This window comes from Coturnix japonica, chromosome 1 (genome assembly GCF_054131305.1).
Source record: "Coturnix japonica strain WE chromosome 1, WE-NBRP24, whole genome shotgun sequence".
Taxonomy (NCBI): Eukaryota; Metazoa; Chordata; class Aves; order Galliformes; family Phasianidae; genus Coturnix; species Coturnix japonica.
In genome coordinates, this window is record NC_140663.1 from 165,765,926 (window position 1) to 165,779,693 (window position 13,768).

Consider the following 13,768-nt stretch of genomic DNA (forward strand, 5'->3'; position numbering starts at 1 on the left):
TCAACTATCCTGAACTAAAATCAAAACTCCCCAGATAGCTCACATCAGAAATAAAGAACATGATTATATCTTTCTGTTAACCACCTAGCAACGGAGTGAAAACCTCTCTTGATGGCCTAAGAAATTATTTGTCTAACTTGTATTATGTACACATTCTAATTGGAACACAGTACTGCTTCCTAAAATGCTTTTTTTTTTTTTTTATTAACTTCTAGAAAACAACTACAATGGTGGTCTAACTGGATTTGTAACTCCACATGAAATTTATGAAGCTCTCACTATTTATTGCCAATACAAAAAAAAAGTAATTTCAAGAAAAAACAACATTAAAACAGACTAAAACATCTTGACTTTTATGTTCAAGTAAAACATTCAATTTAAATGACAACAGGTAAGTTTTATCATTTTATTTTACTAAATAAATGTGATTTCAGAGTCATAACAGTTACTTACGAGTAGTAGCAGTTCAAAAAGTATAATGAAAAAATCTGTTAAAAAAATACACTGGCTTTGCATTCATATTTGATACTTATAGGCTCGCACTGGGAAAAACAGTGCAGATTGCAATAGAGAAAGAAATAGATTGTGTTACATTCCAGAGAAAGAATAACTCAAAGTAACAGTTTGCTATACATTGCTGCATTAACTCCTCTCTATCTTTGCGGAACATGGCAGAAGTTCCACTTAAGTAGAATTAATTTTAGATAGTTTAAAAAAAAAAAAAAAAAGTATTTATATGCCACTGCTTTAAAAATATATGAGCAATGAAACTGAAGGGCTCTTCTAACAAGGAACAAATGAAGTGTTTAAATGGTTCTGAAATTCAGCCGTTAATTTAATGCATTCTCAGATTACTGATTTTTTAAAAACAGAGCAGCTCCACATTGAATCCACTGGTTCTGGTTTCCTCCACAAGGTACATCGATATTTGTCACCACTCGGTCTCTCTCCATGCTGGTATAGACTGGCAGAGATATGCATTCTTCTGGAGAATATGGACCATATGCATCCTGTCAATAAAATGGCACTTAGTTATCACTCAGACAACATAACACATGAAAAGAGCAATTTCCTGAGTCATGGTATCCAAAACTGGATCCTAAGATAAGGTCTGGACTTTGCTGCTACGCTGGTAATGCTGCTCCAGCTGTGATCTGCTCCTGAGCTACCTGCAAGTGGGATAAATTCTTTTGGTACTAACAGTGACAACAGTTGCATCTTGTGGACCTTGGGCGTCATTTCCTCACAGGGTTTTGCATAAGTCAATGGAGTTCTGTATGATTACAGAACTCAGCTTAAAGATGGACTAGACATTCTACAGCATGTAATTCATGTTTCATCATGAGATAATACTGAGTAATTCAGAACTTGATTCATTTGAGATACTATAAGTATGTTTCTCTTCACACTCAAAATCTCCCTTCCTGTCAACAGGAAGCTCTCAAAGGTTTTCAAGAATCAAGCAACAAAGCAGCAGCATATGTGTCTTAAAGGAATTTTAAGAAAGCTTTTTCTTTATGCAAATCACATCTAAGGCAAGTTAGTGAAGCTCCCTCACTAGAATACAGCTAAAAGCAGAAAAAGCAGACGTATCAACAATAACTGTTCGAAGCACTTTGCCTTGCATGTTGTTAAGAGAGTTTTGCTGTTCCTTTTTGAAAATCAAGTTCCCTTGTCTTTAGAACACCAGTGTTTAAATCCATGCAGAAGGTGTGAGCTCTGCAAGAGTTAGATATAAGAACTTAATACTCAGAAGTTCATAAAGAGAACTCAGTTGTTCTCAGAAGGATTACACTTAACGCATTTGTCACTTGGTTAAGACCACTGAGGAAGACAAAAATGCTGGCAAATTTGAGAGTAAAACATCAATCAATGCTCTTCAAGTACAGCCAAAGATAAGAAGCCCAAAGTTGGCAAATTTCCCTTCAAAGACCTCTTTGTACACTTTTTTTGTGTGTGTGTTGAAATAACTGTTCACACACCGTTCTCAATCCCACTGATGTTTCACAGAATCACATTACTTGAGGGTTAAAGCCATTCTGTTACAGTCTTTTTGAACCACAAATCCTTATGACCTTCCCTTACACGCATTCCATTTTTCTTTGTCTCCTCTGCCTCACACACAGTTCTATCCCCTTCAGCAATACCCTTTACAGTTCAGGATTCTTCTACGAATTAGAACCAGAAAGTGCTTTCACAGTTTAATAACTACTATGTTAAGAGTTTAAAACACCCCATTATGAGAATTTTGAGCCTTGTTAAGGGAAGGTAACTCTGGATAAATCCTACAGAAGGTAATTTTTTTTTTTTTTAATTTATTTTTTTCCAGAAAGTACATTTTTTGGTTGAAAATGACCTAAAAGATTTGCATTATAAACATACAGATTTTTGTTAACTAGAGAAATATTTATGTGGGGGAAAAAAATCGCAAATTCAACCCCAAAGAATTATAATATAATATTCTACTGCACATACTGCTCTCCTACAGAGAAGATAATGAGATCAGGGAAAGTGCAGAATATCCCAGGTCTACCTTGGCTTCTGTTTGAAAACATGGCGTTTGATTATGGTCAACTCCTACAGCGAAGCCTAAACTAAAACAACAGAAGGGCAGGGAATTCGGAAATATTTTCCTTCCTATTCAATTGAAGTATGGAACACATTGGAAATGTTTTAATTCACTGATTATTGAACTACCACACTCTGTACAGAGAAATGTCTCTGCTGATGTCACATAATATCTTTGAAGTTTAAAGAACACAGGCTGTCATTCAGAACTTTAATAATCTGTTTTAACTTGAAAAGAAGCTAAATGCTTTTTTAAAAAAGAGATGGGCTCACTTATAATCCTTATCTTCAGTGTGCAAAAGATAAACATTTGATGTAACCATTTAAAATAATGTAGATTCATGCTCTCTTCCTCCTGTCATTGAGTTCATATATTAAGACGTGTGAACATTTTTTATTTATTCCACGTACCACCAATTTTGAGTAAATCAGAAATCTATTTCTTTCTCTGAAGCCAACAAACATTTGTAAACTACCAAAGAAAGGACTCATCTATCACTGATCAACAGATTCTGGTGTTGTTGTTGTTTGGTTCAGTTTCTAATTTCCAGTATCTTCTTTCCTATCAAAGCTGGAAGCAGTAATACAGACACTGGCTGGTATCTACTTGTCTGTCTAAATCTAGATGATTATATTTCCAATGCTGTGCTATAATAAAAGGATTTGTTTACAGACTTAGAAATGACATTGAGAACTAAAAAAATTTTGGGATACAGCACTGTGTTAGCAAAGGAGCACCTTGGGTAATATCCATCACAAGGTACTATAAACTTCATCATAACCATAATTTATTATAATTACTATATAATTCTAACTGAGAAGTCAACTACTTGAGTCCAGTGAATTTTTTTCTTTAACATTCTTCAAACCAAACCCAATCTTCCTGCCTAACGAAATTCATCCCAGCTACTTCCTGATGGGATGAATTTCCTTTAGTGCCAACCTTTTAATGAGACCACAGAAGGAGATGAAGTAACAAAATCATACTAGGCAATTAATTTTTAGATAGCCATTGTATTGTGGGTGGAATTTCCTCCTTGGAGATCTTTTAGAGGCACCTGGATGTGGCCCTGGGCACCCTGCTCTGCGTGTCCCTGTCGGGGACAGTTTCCTATCATGTATCTATATGAATTTGTAATGCCACACATCCTCGAGGAAAATCTGTGTAACCTTTTCATTCATTTTTCAGGTATCTCTAGTATAATTGGAGAGTGGAAGTCATAACTGGTTTTACTGTTTGAATAACTTCATTTTCATCTCCAAGTGTTGGGGAAGGGTTTTCTTTGCTTACAGATAGCACCATGTTATCTGTCTTCTTACTGCTGTTACATTTTCATCTAGTGTTTAAAAGTTAAAAAAATATCACTCTAGGAATGAACTCCCAAACTCAAGTACACACTTGGGCAATACATTTTTGGAAATACTTACATTACTTTAAAAGAGAAGAAAAAAAGTATAACTGAAATAAAGCCCTTGTCTTAATGTAAACAATAAACAATAAAAAACAAAAAAAACAAATAAACAAATCCACAAAAGGGATAAATAAGATACTTTGTTTTATACACAATAATTTTTAATAATTAAAGATTAAAACAAACAAACAAACAAACATACAAAAAAAAAATCACCAAGGGAAAAGCAAGTCAGCAACATCATACTGAAAAGCTACAACATAGATAAAAAGTCAAATTATGGGTCTTGAAAGTTTAAGGCTTTTAATAATTTAGTACCTGTGGAATCCAGGCCATGTAACAAGGGAGAACAGATGACACACTGGGAGAGTCATGCAGATTTTCTGAAAGTCTGCTTCCATCAAAACTGCAGCCTTCCAGTAGTAAGCCAGTGATCTGCCATGGAGATACGCAATATTGAAACATTCTGAAGACTTGAAATGTTAGAAATACTTATATTATACTTTGACAAATAACATTCCTTTTTACTGTGACCAAGTTTTTAAGTAACAGTGAATAGGAAACAAGATTTAAAAGAACAACTTTTTTTTTTTTTTTGTTTTCTTTCAAAGAACTGAATTCACAATTACACCATTTCTAGAGAAGCAAATATCAATTATACTGATATAATATCAGAGAAAATGTTATTTAGCACAACTCAACATTTCTTAGTTAAAGTGCTAATTGGAAAAAAATAAGTAAGAACCACATACATACTTATATAAATAACTTCACAATGCTTTAAATTTAACACTTCAAGTGCTAACTTTTAATAAACCAGTACTGTCAGACTCTGAAAAAAAAAACCTTTTTTTTTTTGTTGTTTCTTTTAATTGAAGTCCTGAATGACTTAACAACAATATCGACCTTGTATGTCTTCCACAAGTAAAATTCAGTATCTGCTGACCATTTTGCCGGTACAATTAATAATGGTTTACCAGTAAAAATGGTAATAGTAGTCAATATGGCCTGCTGAAGTGGTAAATTTAATGTTAGTAATAATAAAATTTAACTCAATAACAACTTCCATACAGCTTTTCAAAAGGCTACCTCTGAAACTGGAGCACGCGTCTAATGGAACAATGTGAAAATCATCTATCTGCTCTACTATCATATTAAATTATGATCGCATTACTACTACTATTGTATTAACTATAACAAACTGAGGCAGGAGTTAATGAAATACCAAAGCACTAAGTGCTGGAACTAGGCAATGTTGGAAAATGTTATTGGAAACTGGATGAGCAACTGCATAACCAAAACATCAGACAAGAAATGAAGAAAACAACCATTTTCTAATCCACTCTTAATGGATACTTAATAATAACCTATGTACATTTCAGTACCACTTTTTCTATCTTGCACAGAAGAAAATACCATAAAAGGCACAAAAGGAAATAAGTCTTATTAATGGTCATACTGATGCTTTGCCACAGACTACCTTCTGCTCCCTGTTTTTAACCTTTATACTTAAGGCTTCACTTTGTTATACACACAGGTCCTGTCACACACACTTTATCCCACCACATTTCTGAAACCTTTTAAACCTCTTGTTTATCCTTGTCATAAAAATATTAGAAAGATTCATATCTTGTTTTTCCTTTTGCTCTTTCCACTCTCTGCAGGCAGTTTTGTTGTGGAGTTGGATGTTTGAAACAGTTATTGAGGGAAAACTGGTCTGACAAAGAGCTTTTAAAATGTACTGCTGCGTGTTGAAAGGTCTGGCCAACCTGAATGTTTCTAAAAGACAGTTCTATAGAAGTGGGTCACCTATTGACAGGTGACCCTGTCAATTTCTACAGCACATAGGTTTTTTCTTTTGATATTTGTACTTCCTTTGACACTGTATTTATGTAAAATAAAATCAACCGAACTTCTGGAAAATGTCAACCAATCACAGGATCTCCTTTGAAGATGGAGACCAAAACTTTGATTCAGTATTAAAAACCACTGAAAAATACATCCTACTGGAACAATGCACTTTCAGATAGTGGTTGGAAATACACCCATAGTCCTATTCTCTTTTCTACAATAAATATTACAGAGAAATTACAACTACTATGAACTACGCATTACATGAAATTTACAGTATGTGCATCGCTTATATAGTATTTTTGCAGCTCAGGTCACAGTACTGCTTGGAGTTTCAGTTCTTACAAAGAGAAAGTATTTGTCATTTCAGGTCTCAGCCCTAGGTTTACTTTCAAACCGAACTGTTGTTATATGATACAGGTGACATCTCTTTAAAATATATAATATATAAATATATATATATATATATTTATACAATATATAAAATGATATATATGTACTTCACTACCACCACGGGCCTTCATCATCAATTTACTAATATTCCAGGATGGAGGTATACTGTGCTAAAACAAACAAACAAACACCTTACAGTAGTACTTCTGTCAATTACAAAAGGCACAGGTTTGATATTGATGTCATGCATTTGAATACATTAATCTTGCAGTACATTTTTTCTTTATTTATATCAATCTCCATCCAAGCTCATAGCATTTGCTATCAAAAAGTCTCTCACGTTTCTTCCTTTCTTCTTCAACAGAAAATGAGATTCTAGCATCAAAAGCAATACCTGATTTTGCATGACAAACAACCAGTGCACACAGCAAATAAGAGAACTATCTGCATATCAAAAGATGCACAGATGTGCATTTTAGGTATCGTTTGTTAAGGCAACCCAAAGTGATGTTAAATTTTATACAGCTGATTCTAAATCAAATATCCACCACATTCTTCTAGGAAGGATCTAGCTCTAGATCATACCTCTAAACTATAGTCTGAAGGATGATTTTTCTGTATCACTGATATTTTTATGATTTGGTTAAAGTACACTTTAAATTAGTAAGATGCTTTGTGTTAAACTTTACTAATACAAAGTTCTTCCCCGATTTTTCATTATAATGTGAGAAAGGATTCATAGAAAGGAACCTAAGTGTTCAGCATGGCAAAGTGTTCCAAAGCCTTGCTGCGCATCAAAGCTTCAATGCAGAACTGAAGATACCAATGAATACTTAATGATGCAGATTCACTTAATACTGCTTTTACTGAGGAAAGGAAAATACTCAAATCAAGTGTGTAACCTTGGCAGTATTTTCCCCATACAAATATTTCTAAAAAAATACTTTACAGTTGTTAGATTTAAATGTCTACTTGCAAACTAGAGAATTAGATTTTAATTAGAGGAAAGAGTTTTGTAACAGGACATTTTGGTTGTGATTTTTATGTGTAAATTCATGTAATTTTGTAGCTGTTGGATGTAGCCCTAAGCACCTATTAACAAACTGTTGTGTCTTTGTCATATCTAAAACAAATCCTATTATAGTTTACTTAGGTCCTAAAAATCTCATTTTGAGATTAGTGTTTCTAAGAGATGGCCTTCTATATGTATATCTTCTTTCTATAAGCCACAAGTCTTTTAATGACCTTCTGGACAATGGTTACGTATTACCTCATGAAATGGCAGCTTCAATTTTATCTAAGAGGCAGTTGAAGGTAATGGAAGAATTTGAAATTTAAATCAGCACTCTGCAGATTTTTATTTATTTATTTATTTATTTTGCAGCTGAATCCATTTAACCAGCATTTCTATCTCCAGTACTCCTATATATTTATAATTCACTCTTCCAGAAAGTTTGTAGAAAGGTAATTCGACATCTCAGTAAAATTCTATGATAACTACTATGTTTTTTATCACAGAAACTCAAGAAGAACAGACAAATACTGCTAAGCAGAATACCTTAACTTGGAGTTTACCCTCCTGAATTCGTCCTTTCCATGATGCTGTAAATTTAAGACTGTCTACTGAACAGCCCATTACTCTGCAAGGGAAACACATATACTTAGAGACATATAACAACAATAAATGAAATGCACACCCTAGAACAATGTAAATTGATGTGTACTATATCACAGTCTAACTTTGAAGTAAGATACATTATTAATTTTATCCTTTTTTTTTTTTTTTTTCCTACATCAGTATTCAAACAAGCACTTTGTAACTATTCTACTTCAGTAAAAGTAACAAAACTGAGACCACTCATACCACTCATGACAATAACTGACATGATTTGTTGGATCTGAAACTGAAGTAATCATCATTATAAATAGAGAATAAAGGCACATTAACACACGTGAATAGGTAGATTATTTTTCCCTTACCTTGCAGTCTCCTGGCGTAAGGCATTGAGAAATGTATCTGGATGAAATAGCTCTGAAAGGTCCAGGGTGTCTGACAGTAGTTGCTGCTTCTCTGCTTTTTCTACCCAGTTCTAGACGAGAAAAAAAGAGGAAAATTAATCCTGAAGTTACTGTTGGATTTTTCAACAATTTAAGTTGATGTGGATTTGTCAATGCATACAATTAATGAAGAAAGATTGTGTAAATATATTGTAAGCTCAAAGTTGAATATTCAGTTACTTCACACTGGCAAACAAAGTCAACACAACTTAAAAGCAAAGAAGCCAGCAGTTTATGTAATGCGACTCACTCATTCCATACAAACAAGCTTTTGTTTCACTCCTTGCACACTGCAGCTCACTTTGTAGGATGAAGCTCAAACCAAATTCCTAATGCTCTGCTGAAATCCTATTTCATCTTTACAAAAATGAAATTTCACTTTTTCTTTGTCAAAACGGTTAGCATCACTGCCTTTGCTTTGCTGAATTCAGACAAATGAATTTCCTTCAAGCAAGGCTTAAGACATAAATTCACAGAATTTCTGATAAGATAAAAACTGAAGTGTTTTAGAGCCAAAAGAACAAAATTACAGGAGTGGAGGGAATAATTATTTTCATTTATCCTGTTTTCCCAACCTACTTTTTCTCACAGCAGTGAAGCATGTCTCTACTAGCAGCACCCCTAGAACTTCCCATTGACACCAAGCGATATTTGCCATCAAGAGAAGAGATAAGCACAATGAAGCCTGATTTACAGTCTTGATAAACCACATGTATTAAGCAAAGAAACATGTAAAAGTAACTCCTACTTTTTTTCTATCATTTTATCAAGGGTGCACACTGTGTTCCTAAAAGCCTTGTATGAATCTACTGATGTCAAAACTGAAGAATCAATGGTTGCTACACTCCTTTTTGAAGCCTTCTTTTGGACCAATTGGGATGTAGATCTACCCTCACTTTAGACAGACCTGAAATTCTTTCCCAGATCCAGAAAGCTAGGATGAATGTACCACTATACATAAATGAATGTCTCCTCATCAGGGTGGGCTACATGTTTGACTCTCATGTGAAGGAACTTGCAAGGTTTGTCTGGGTTTGCATTAAAGGCATGCTACCTGTGTAAATGCAAACAACAAGAGTGTCTAAAAATACCATTATGCATAGACAAATCATTACATTTCAGCTCGATGAGTATTTTCAAATATCTTAGTTTAGTCACATAAAGCATCCAGCAGGCATCTCTACTTCACCTTTAAAGTACATTAGCGTATTCTTTGACATGCTGATCACCTAATTTCATAGAAGCATCTCAAAGTGGAAAAAAAAAATATCCAAAACACAAGTAAATATCATCTCTTTTTTGCGTGTGCTTTTTTTGCTGTTGAGGAGCAGTTTTCTTTGTCAACGTGTCAAATATATCTCCATAATGTTTCCAGCATGCACAAAAACTGAATCAGTGACCTTTTTTGTCTGTCACATCACAGACTATGAGCTCTCAACCCAAATGATAATGAATTAGTTAGGAGATTTTCACTTTCCATTTTCATTAACTAAATGTACACAGTTAATGGTTTTTGTCTGCCTGAATTTTTAATGACTTTGCATAACAACAATATTTGTAGTAAATCTGCAATCAGGTTAGGGCAGATTTTGTAAATTGTATTCTATAATACAAGCAGACACAAACATCTCAACTTGCACTTAATATAATCATTCTACTGCTGTCATCAAATAAACTTTTAATGTAATTGCTAAAGAGAAACACCGTCAGGAACATAGATGCTTATGTTCCATCCAATTAAAAGATCAGTATGGGTGATATTAATTCTAAACTCATATAATTAAATTGCACTAGGAAACACAATAGCAAAAACTTTCATTAGATCACAAAAGCCCCTTTTGTAATTGCTACTTGTATTGGTCTAAATAAAATAGAAGACATAACTCATTCACGCTTTTTAATAAATATTCAGTTTTATATATTAAAATATTTAAGATTTAAATGTGTTGCAAGTTAACTCCTGAAGACAGCACAACCTCACGTAGCCCTTCACTCTCTCCCTTCCAAGTGAGAAAGAACAGAGAATCAGAAAGGTAAAAGTGAGAAAAGTCATGGGCTGAGTGACATAAAGGCATTTTAACAGGTAAAGCAAAAGCTGCCTATGCAGGAAGCGCAAAGTAAGGCATTAATTCACTGCCTCCCAACAGTAGGCAGATGTTCAGCCACTTCCGGCCAAGTAGGGCTCATTACACTTAACAGTTAGTTAGGAAAATAAAAACCGTAACTCTGAACGTTCTTTGAATATATATATGAATGTATACACTGAATGTATATATGAATGTATCTTGGAATGCTTATTCCTTCCTTTAGCTTTTATTGCTGAGCACAATGTCATATAGTATGGTTAGTGTGGGCCAGCTGTCCCAGCTCTTTTCCCATCCCATCTACTCATTGGCAGGGCAGTATGAGAAACAAAGAACTAAGGCACTGGTGTATTATCGCTGTTTACATCATAAATCTGAAACATGGTGCTACACCAGCTTGTACTATGAAGAAAACTGACTCTATAAGCCACAAACTGTGCAAAATGCCATTAAAAATGATAATAAAATATATATTAAAATAGAAGTGTAAAAACTGAAGTTATTCTCCTTTCCAGCTTAAATCATCATATAACAGCATGTTAGCCAATTGCTATGGTCTCAAAAAGTGACAACACTCTCCTACATGGATCATTTGTCACTAGTACACCCCCCACCACTGCCCTGGATGCCTAGGAAAGGTCATGTCTAGAAGGGGGGGAACCTCAGGCTGAGCCATGGAAAGACTGATGTTTCTTGAAAAGGAGAAATCTTTCAACAGATTAGCTGTGATATCTTTTTTCCCACTCCGACCCTAGCTTCGATAGAAGTACACACTGATGTCATTTGTCAAAACAATGCAGAGTTGTTTGACTTATTGATCTCGGATGGCCATGCAGCACCTTACTTTGAAGTGACTTCTTCACCACTAGCTTAGTAGAAACCTTTCTCTTTCTAGGTAGGCAAAAATAATCCATTCATTTGTTATTGACATCTGGATTACAATGACAGGTCCATCAAATCACTAAGATGGTGTAAGACCTATCTAATCATCCCCTTGTGGGTCGGGTCAGAAGCCTGATCAGTCTTCTGCCAGCTACCTCCTCACTCCCACCATGAATAATACAGCCCTTGGTGTGTTTGCTGCAACACAAAGGTTCACATCTTCAGAACAACTAATAGTCAAGACCCAATTTCACTAAGCTCAGTTCTCAGCGTATTATTAACAATACAGCTTAAGTTCCCTGTGTTAGTTATGACAGTGAATAATAGCTGGGAAAATGCATACGAAGGCTGAAATCATAGCGCTATTGATAAATAGCATTTAGCTGTGAAACAAAATTAAATGAATCCTCAGACTGAGGATTTTAACCCTGAAAACATTTACATTGCACACGTATACAAAAAAGTTTTTAATATACACTCCTTAACTGTTAAATTATGTAATATTTCCAGAATGCTTACTGTTAAACTAAGGTTATAAATTTAAATTTGAACTGTCCCTGGTAGATTAATATAGCATCAGATGTTTATATGCACCATACCTAAGCTTATCAGTAATATGCAAAAAGCTTTGTACAGCAATTCCTAGCAGAATATTTCAGTGCTCCAATTAAGGTGAGTTTCTATTTTGTATAATGAAACAATTATTTTTTTACCACAATAAATCTGGAAGTACAGTCTCAGGTGGTTCAAATATTTTTTTTTTTTTTCACGTATCTTAACATCCAAGAAGCATCTCCTCCATTCTGAAGCTTTCCTTATCTTTTATAAACCCAAAGCAAACTCAGCATCTCATATCGAACAGTGGAAGGAATAAAGTGGCTGCCAGATTTTCCCATTATCATTTATACAATTTTAAGCTGATCACAAAACTCCTCTACAATGAATCAAATACTTTTCCTTCACCGGTTTTAATTCATCCTGATTATATTCTCTTCTATAATGTTTTCCCCTTGCTGCAATCCCAGAAGAAATCTTTTATTGAAAGAGCAAATCATTTAAATCACTACAGAAATTGTTTCACTTTTGTGCCTGGGCATAAAATTGTATTCAGTATTATACGAATATGCATTGCCTGAAAACATATGTAGCACAGTTCTGTCTTTACACTTGTTTCAGAGGCATTCAAAGTTACTAAACAAAAAAAAAAAAAAAAAAGCAAGACAATAGAAAAGTCTGAGCAGCAAGTAACAAACACTGATAGGAGAGTGATAGGAGAGGAAGCATTCAGTTGACCAGCACAGGGGTACTCTCAGGCTGTGGTACCTGGCGGAAAACATCAGCTGAAGTAACTGTGTTACACCGCAAGGAAATGATAGAGGTATTCATGATGGCACTGAGTGTGGTCCCCCACAAGTGACTGTCATAAGGCAACTGGCTCCCTCTGGGTAATTTTTTCTGATGTTTAACTCTTGAGCTATTATAGATACTCTACATAAAACGAACACATGAATACAACCATATTTCAGATATGTGGTATGATGGCAGCACACACTATATTTTAAGTGATAAATGACAAAGGTATTTAGAGTCTTAGTTTATTTTTGGTTTTGCATTTCATTCTGTTATTTTAGAATATACAAACCAAAACTGCTGTTCAGTACTTTCAATACAATACTACTTTTTCATTTCAGTTTGATATGCCTCAGAAGTTCTGTATTTGTTGGGGAGTCTGAATGTTAATGCAATGCCACGTTGTTAGAGCATACAAATTCTGAGTCTATTAGCATCAACATGCCAGCTAACAATGTGCCAGAAGCAGTTGTGCACTAAGGCGCAGCTGAGGGAAGCATTAACAAATGTGATTTCATTCTCGTTACTGCATTCAGTTTTATCAAAACGGTAACTGAACTTTTCTAAGTTGCTGGTTCCTATATTTAATAAGGATATCAAAATGATGACTAAGTAAGAGTCATAACAAAATTTTAATAAGCTTATGATTAACATATGTCAAAAATATCTACTTTCAGATATTTTCTCGACAATCGAGGCAAACATAGATTATGGTCCCACTTCCAACTTCCACTGATAAGAAGTCGCAGGGCACAGAAAATAATGGTATAATATTTACTTACAGGTCACAGACAAAACTGCTGACCCTAATCCTTGGACAAAGTGAGTTTCAATTCCTTTGTGGACCTCTGGAGCAGGGATGCAGCTGTGATAAAGCCAGCATGGCTGAACAAGGGTAAAGAACACTCAGAATTCCAGGCACGATTAATGATGAAACAGTTTACTGTTGTACCACCCTGAATGCTGTATTGTGGTAAAGGGAGCCAACAGAGAACTGCTTCCTTTACCTTGGTTTATTTTCTCTGGTGAACATCTCACAAGATACAGATTTCCAATTAAGCATATCTCTCACACTCCTTATTCCTCTTCAGAGATAATGACCGCTTGTGCTGCATTCATCAGTCAAAACCTGTTGGATTTGGTTTCTTTAATCTGTTTAGCAGTTTTCTG

General features: G+C 34.6%; 1 protein-coding gene across 3 annotated transcripts in view; it reads right to left on the reverse strand.

Annotated features, from left to right (window-relative positions):
- Window positions 1–392: 392 nt before the first annotated feature.
- Window positions 393–13,768, reverse strand: part of DYNC2H1 (dynein cytoplasmic 2 heavy chain 1) — a 120,275-nt gene continuing 106,899 nt past the window's right edge. For all 3 annotated transcript variants that reach the window (XM_085556079.1, XM_015852271.3, XM_015852270.3), the window contains 4 exons: window positions 8,205–8,314; window positions 7,783–7,864; window positions 4,299–4,415; window positions 393–1,010 (listed from right to left, as the gene is read on the reverse strand). In XM_085556079.1, coding sequence (XP_085412205.1) covers window positions 852–1,010; window positions 4,299–4,415; window positions 7,783–7,864; window positions 8,205–8,314 — 468 coding nt within the window. In that variant the 3' untranslated portion in view covers window positions 393–851. The remainder of the gene's footprint in view (window positions 1,011–4,298; window positions 4,416–7,782; window positions 7,865–8,204; window positions 8,315–13,768) is intronic.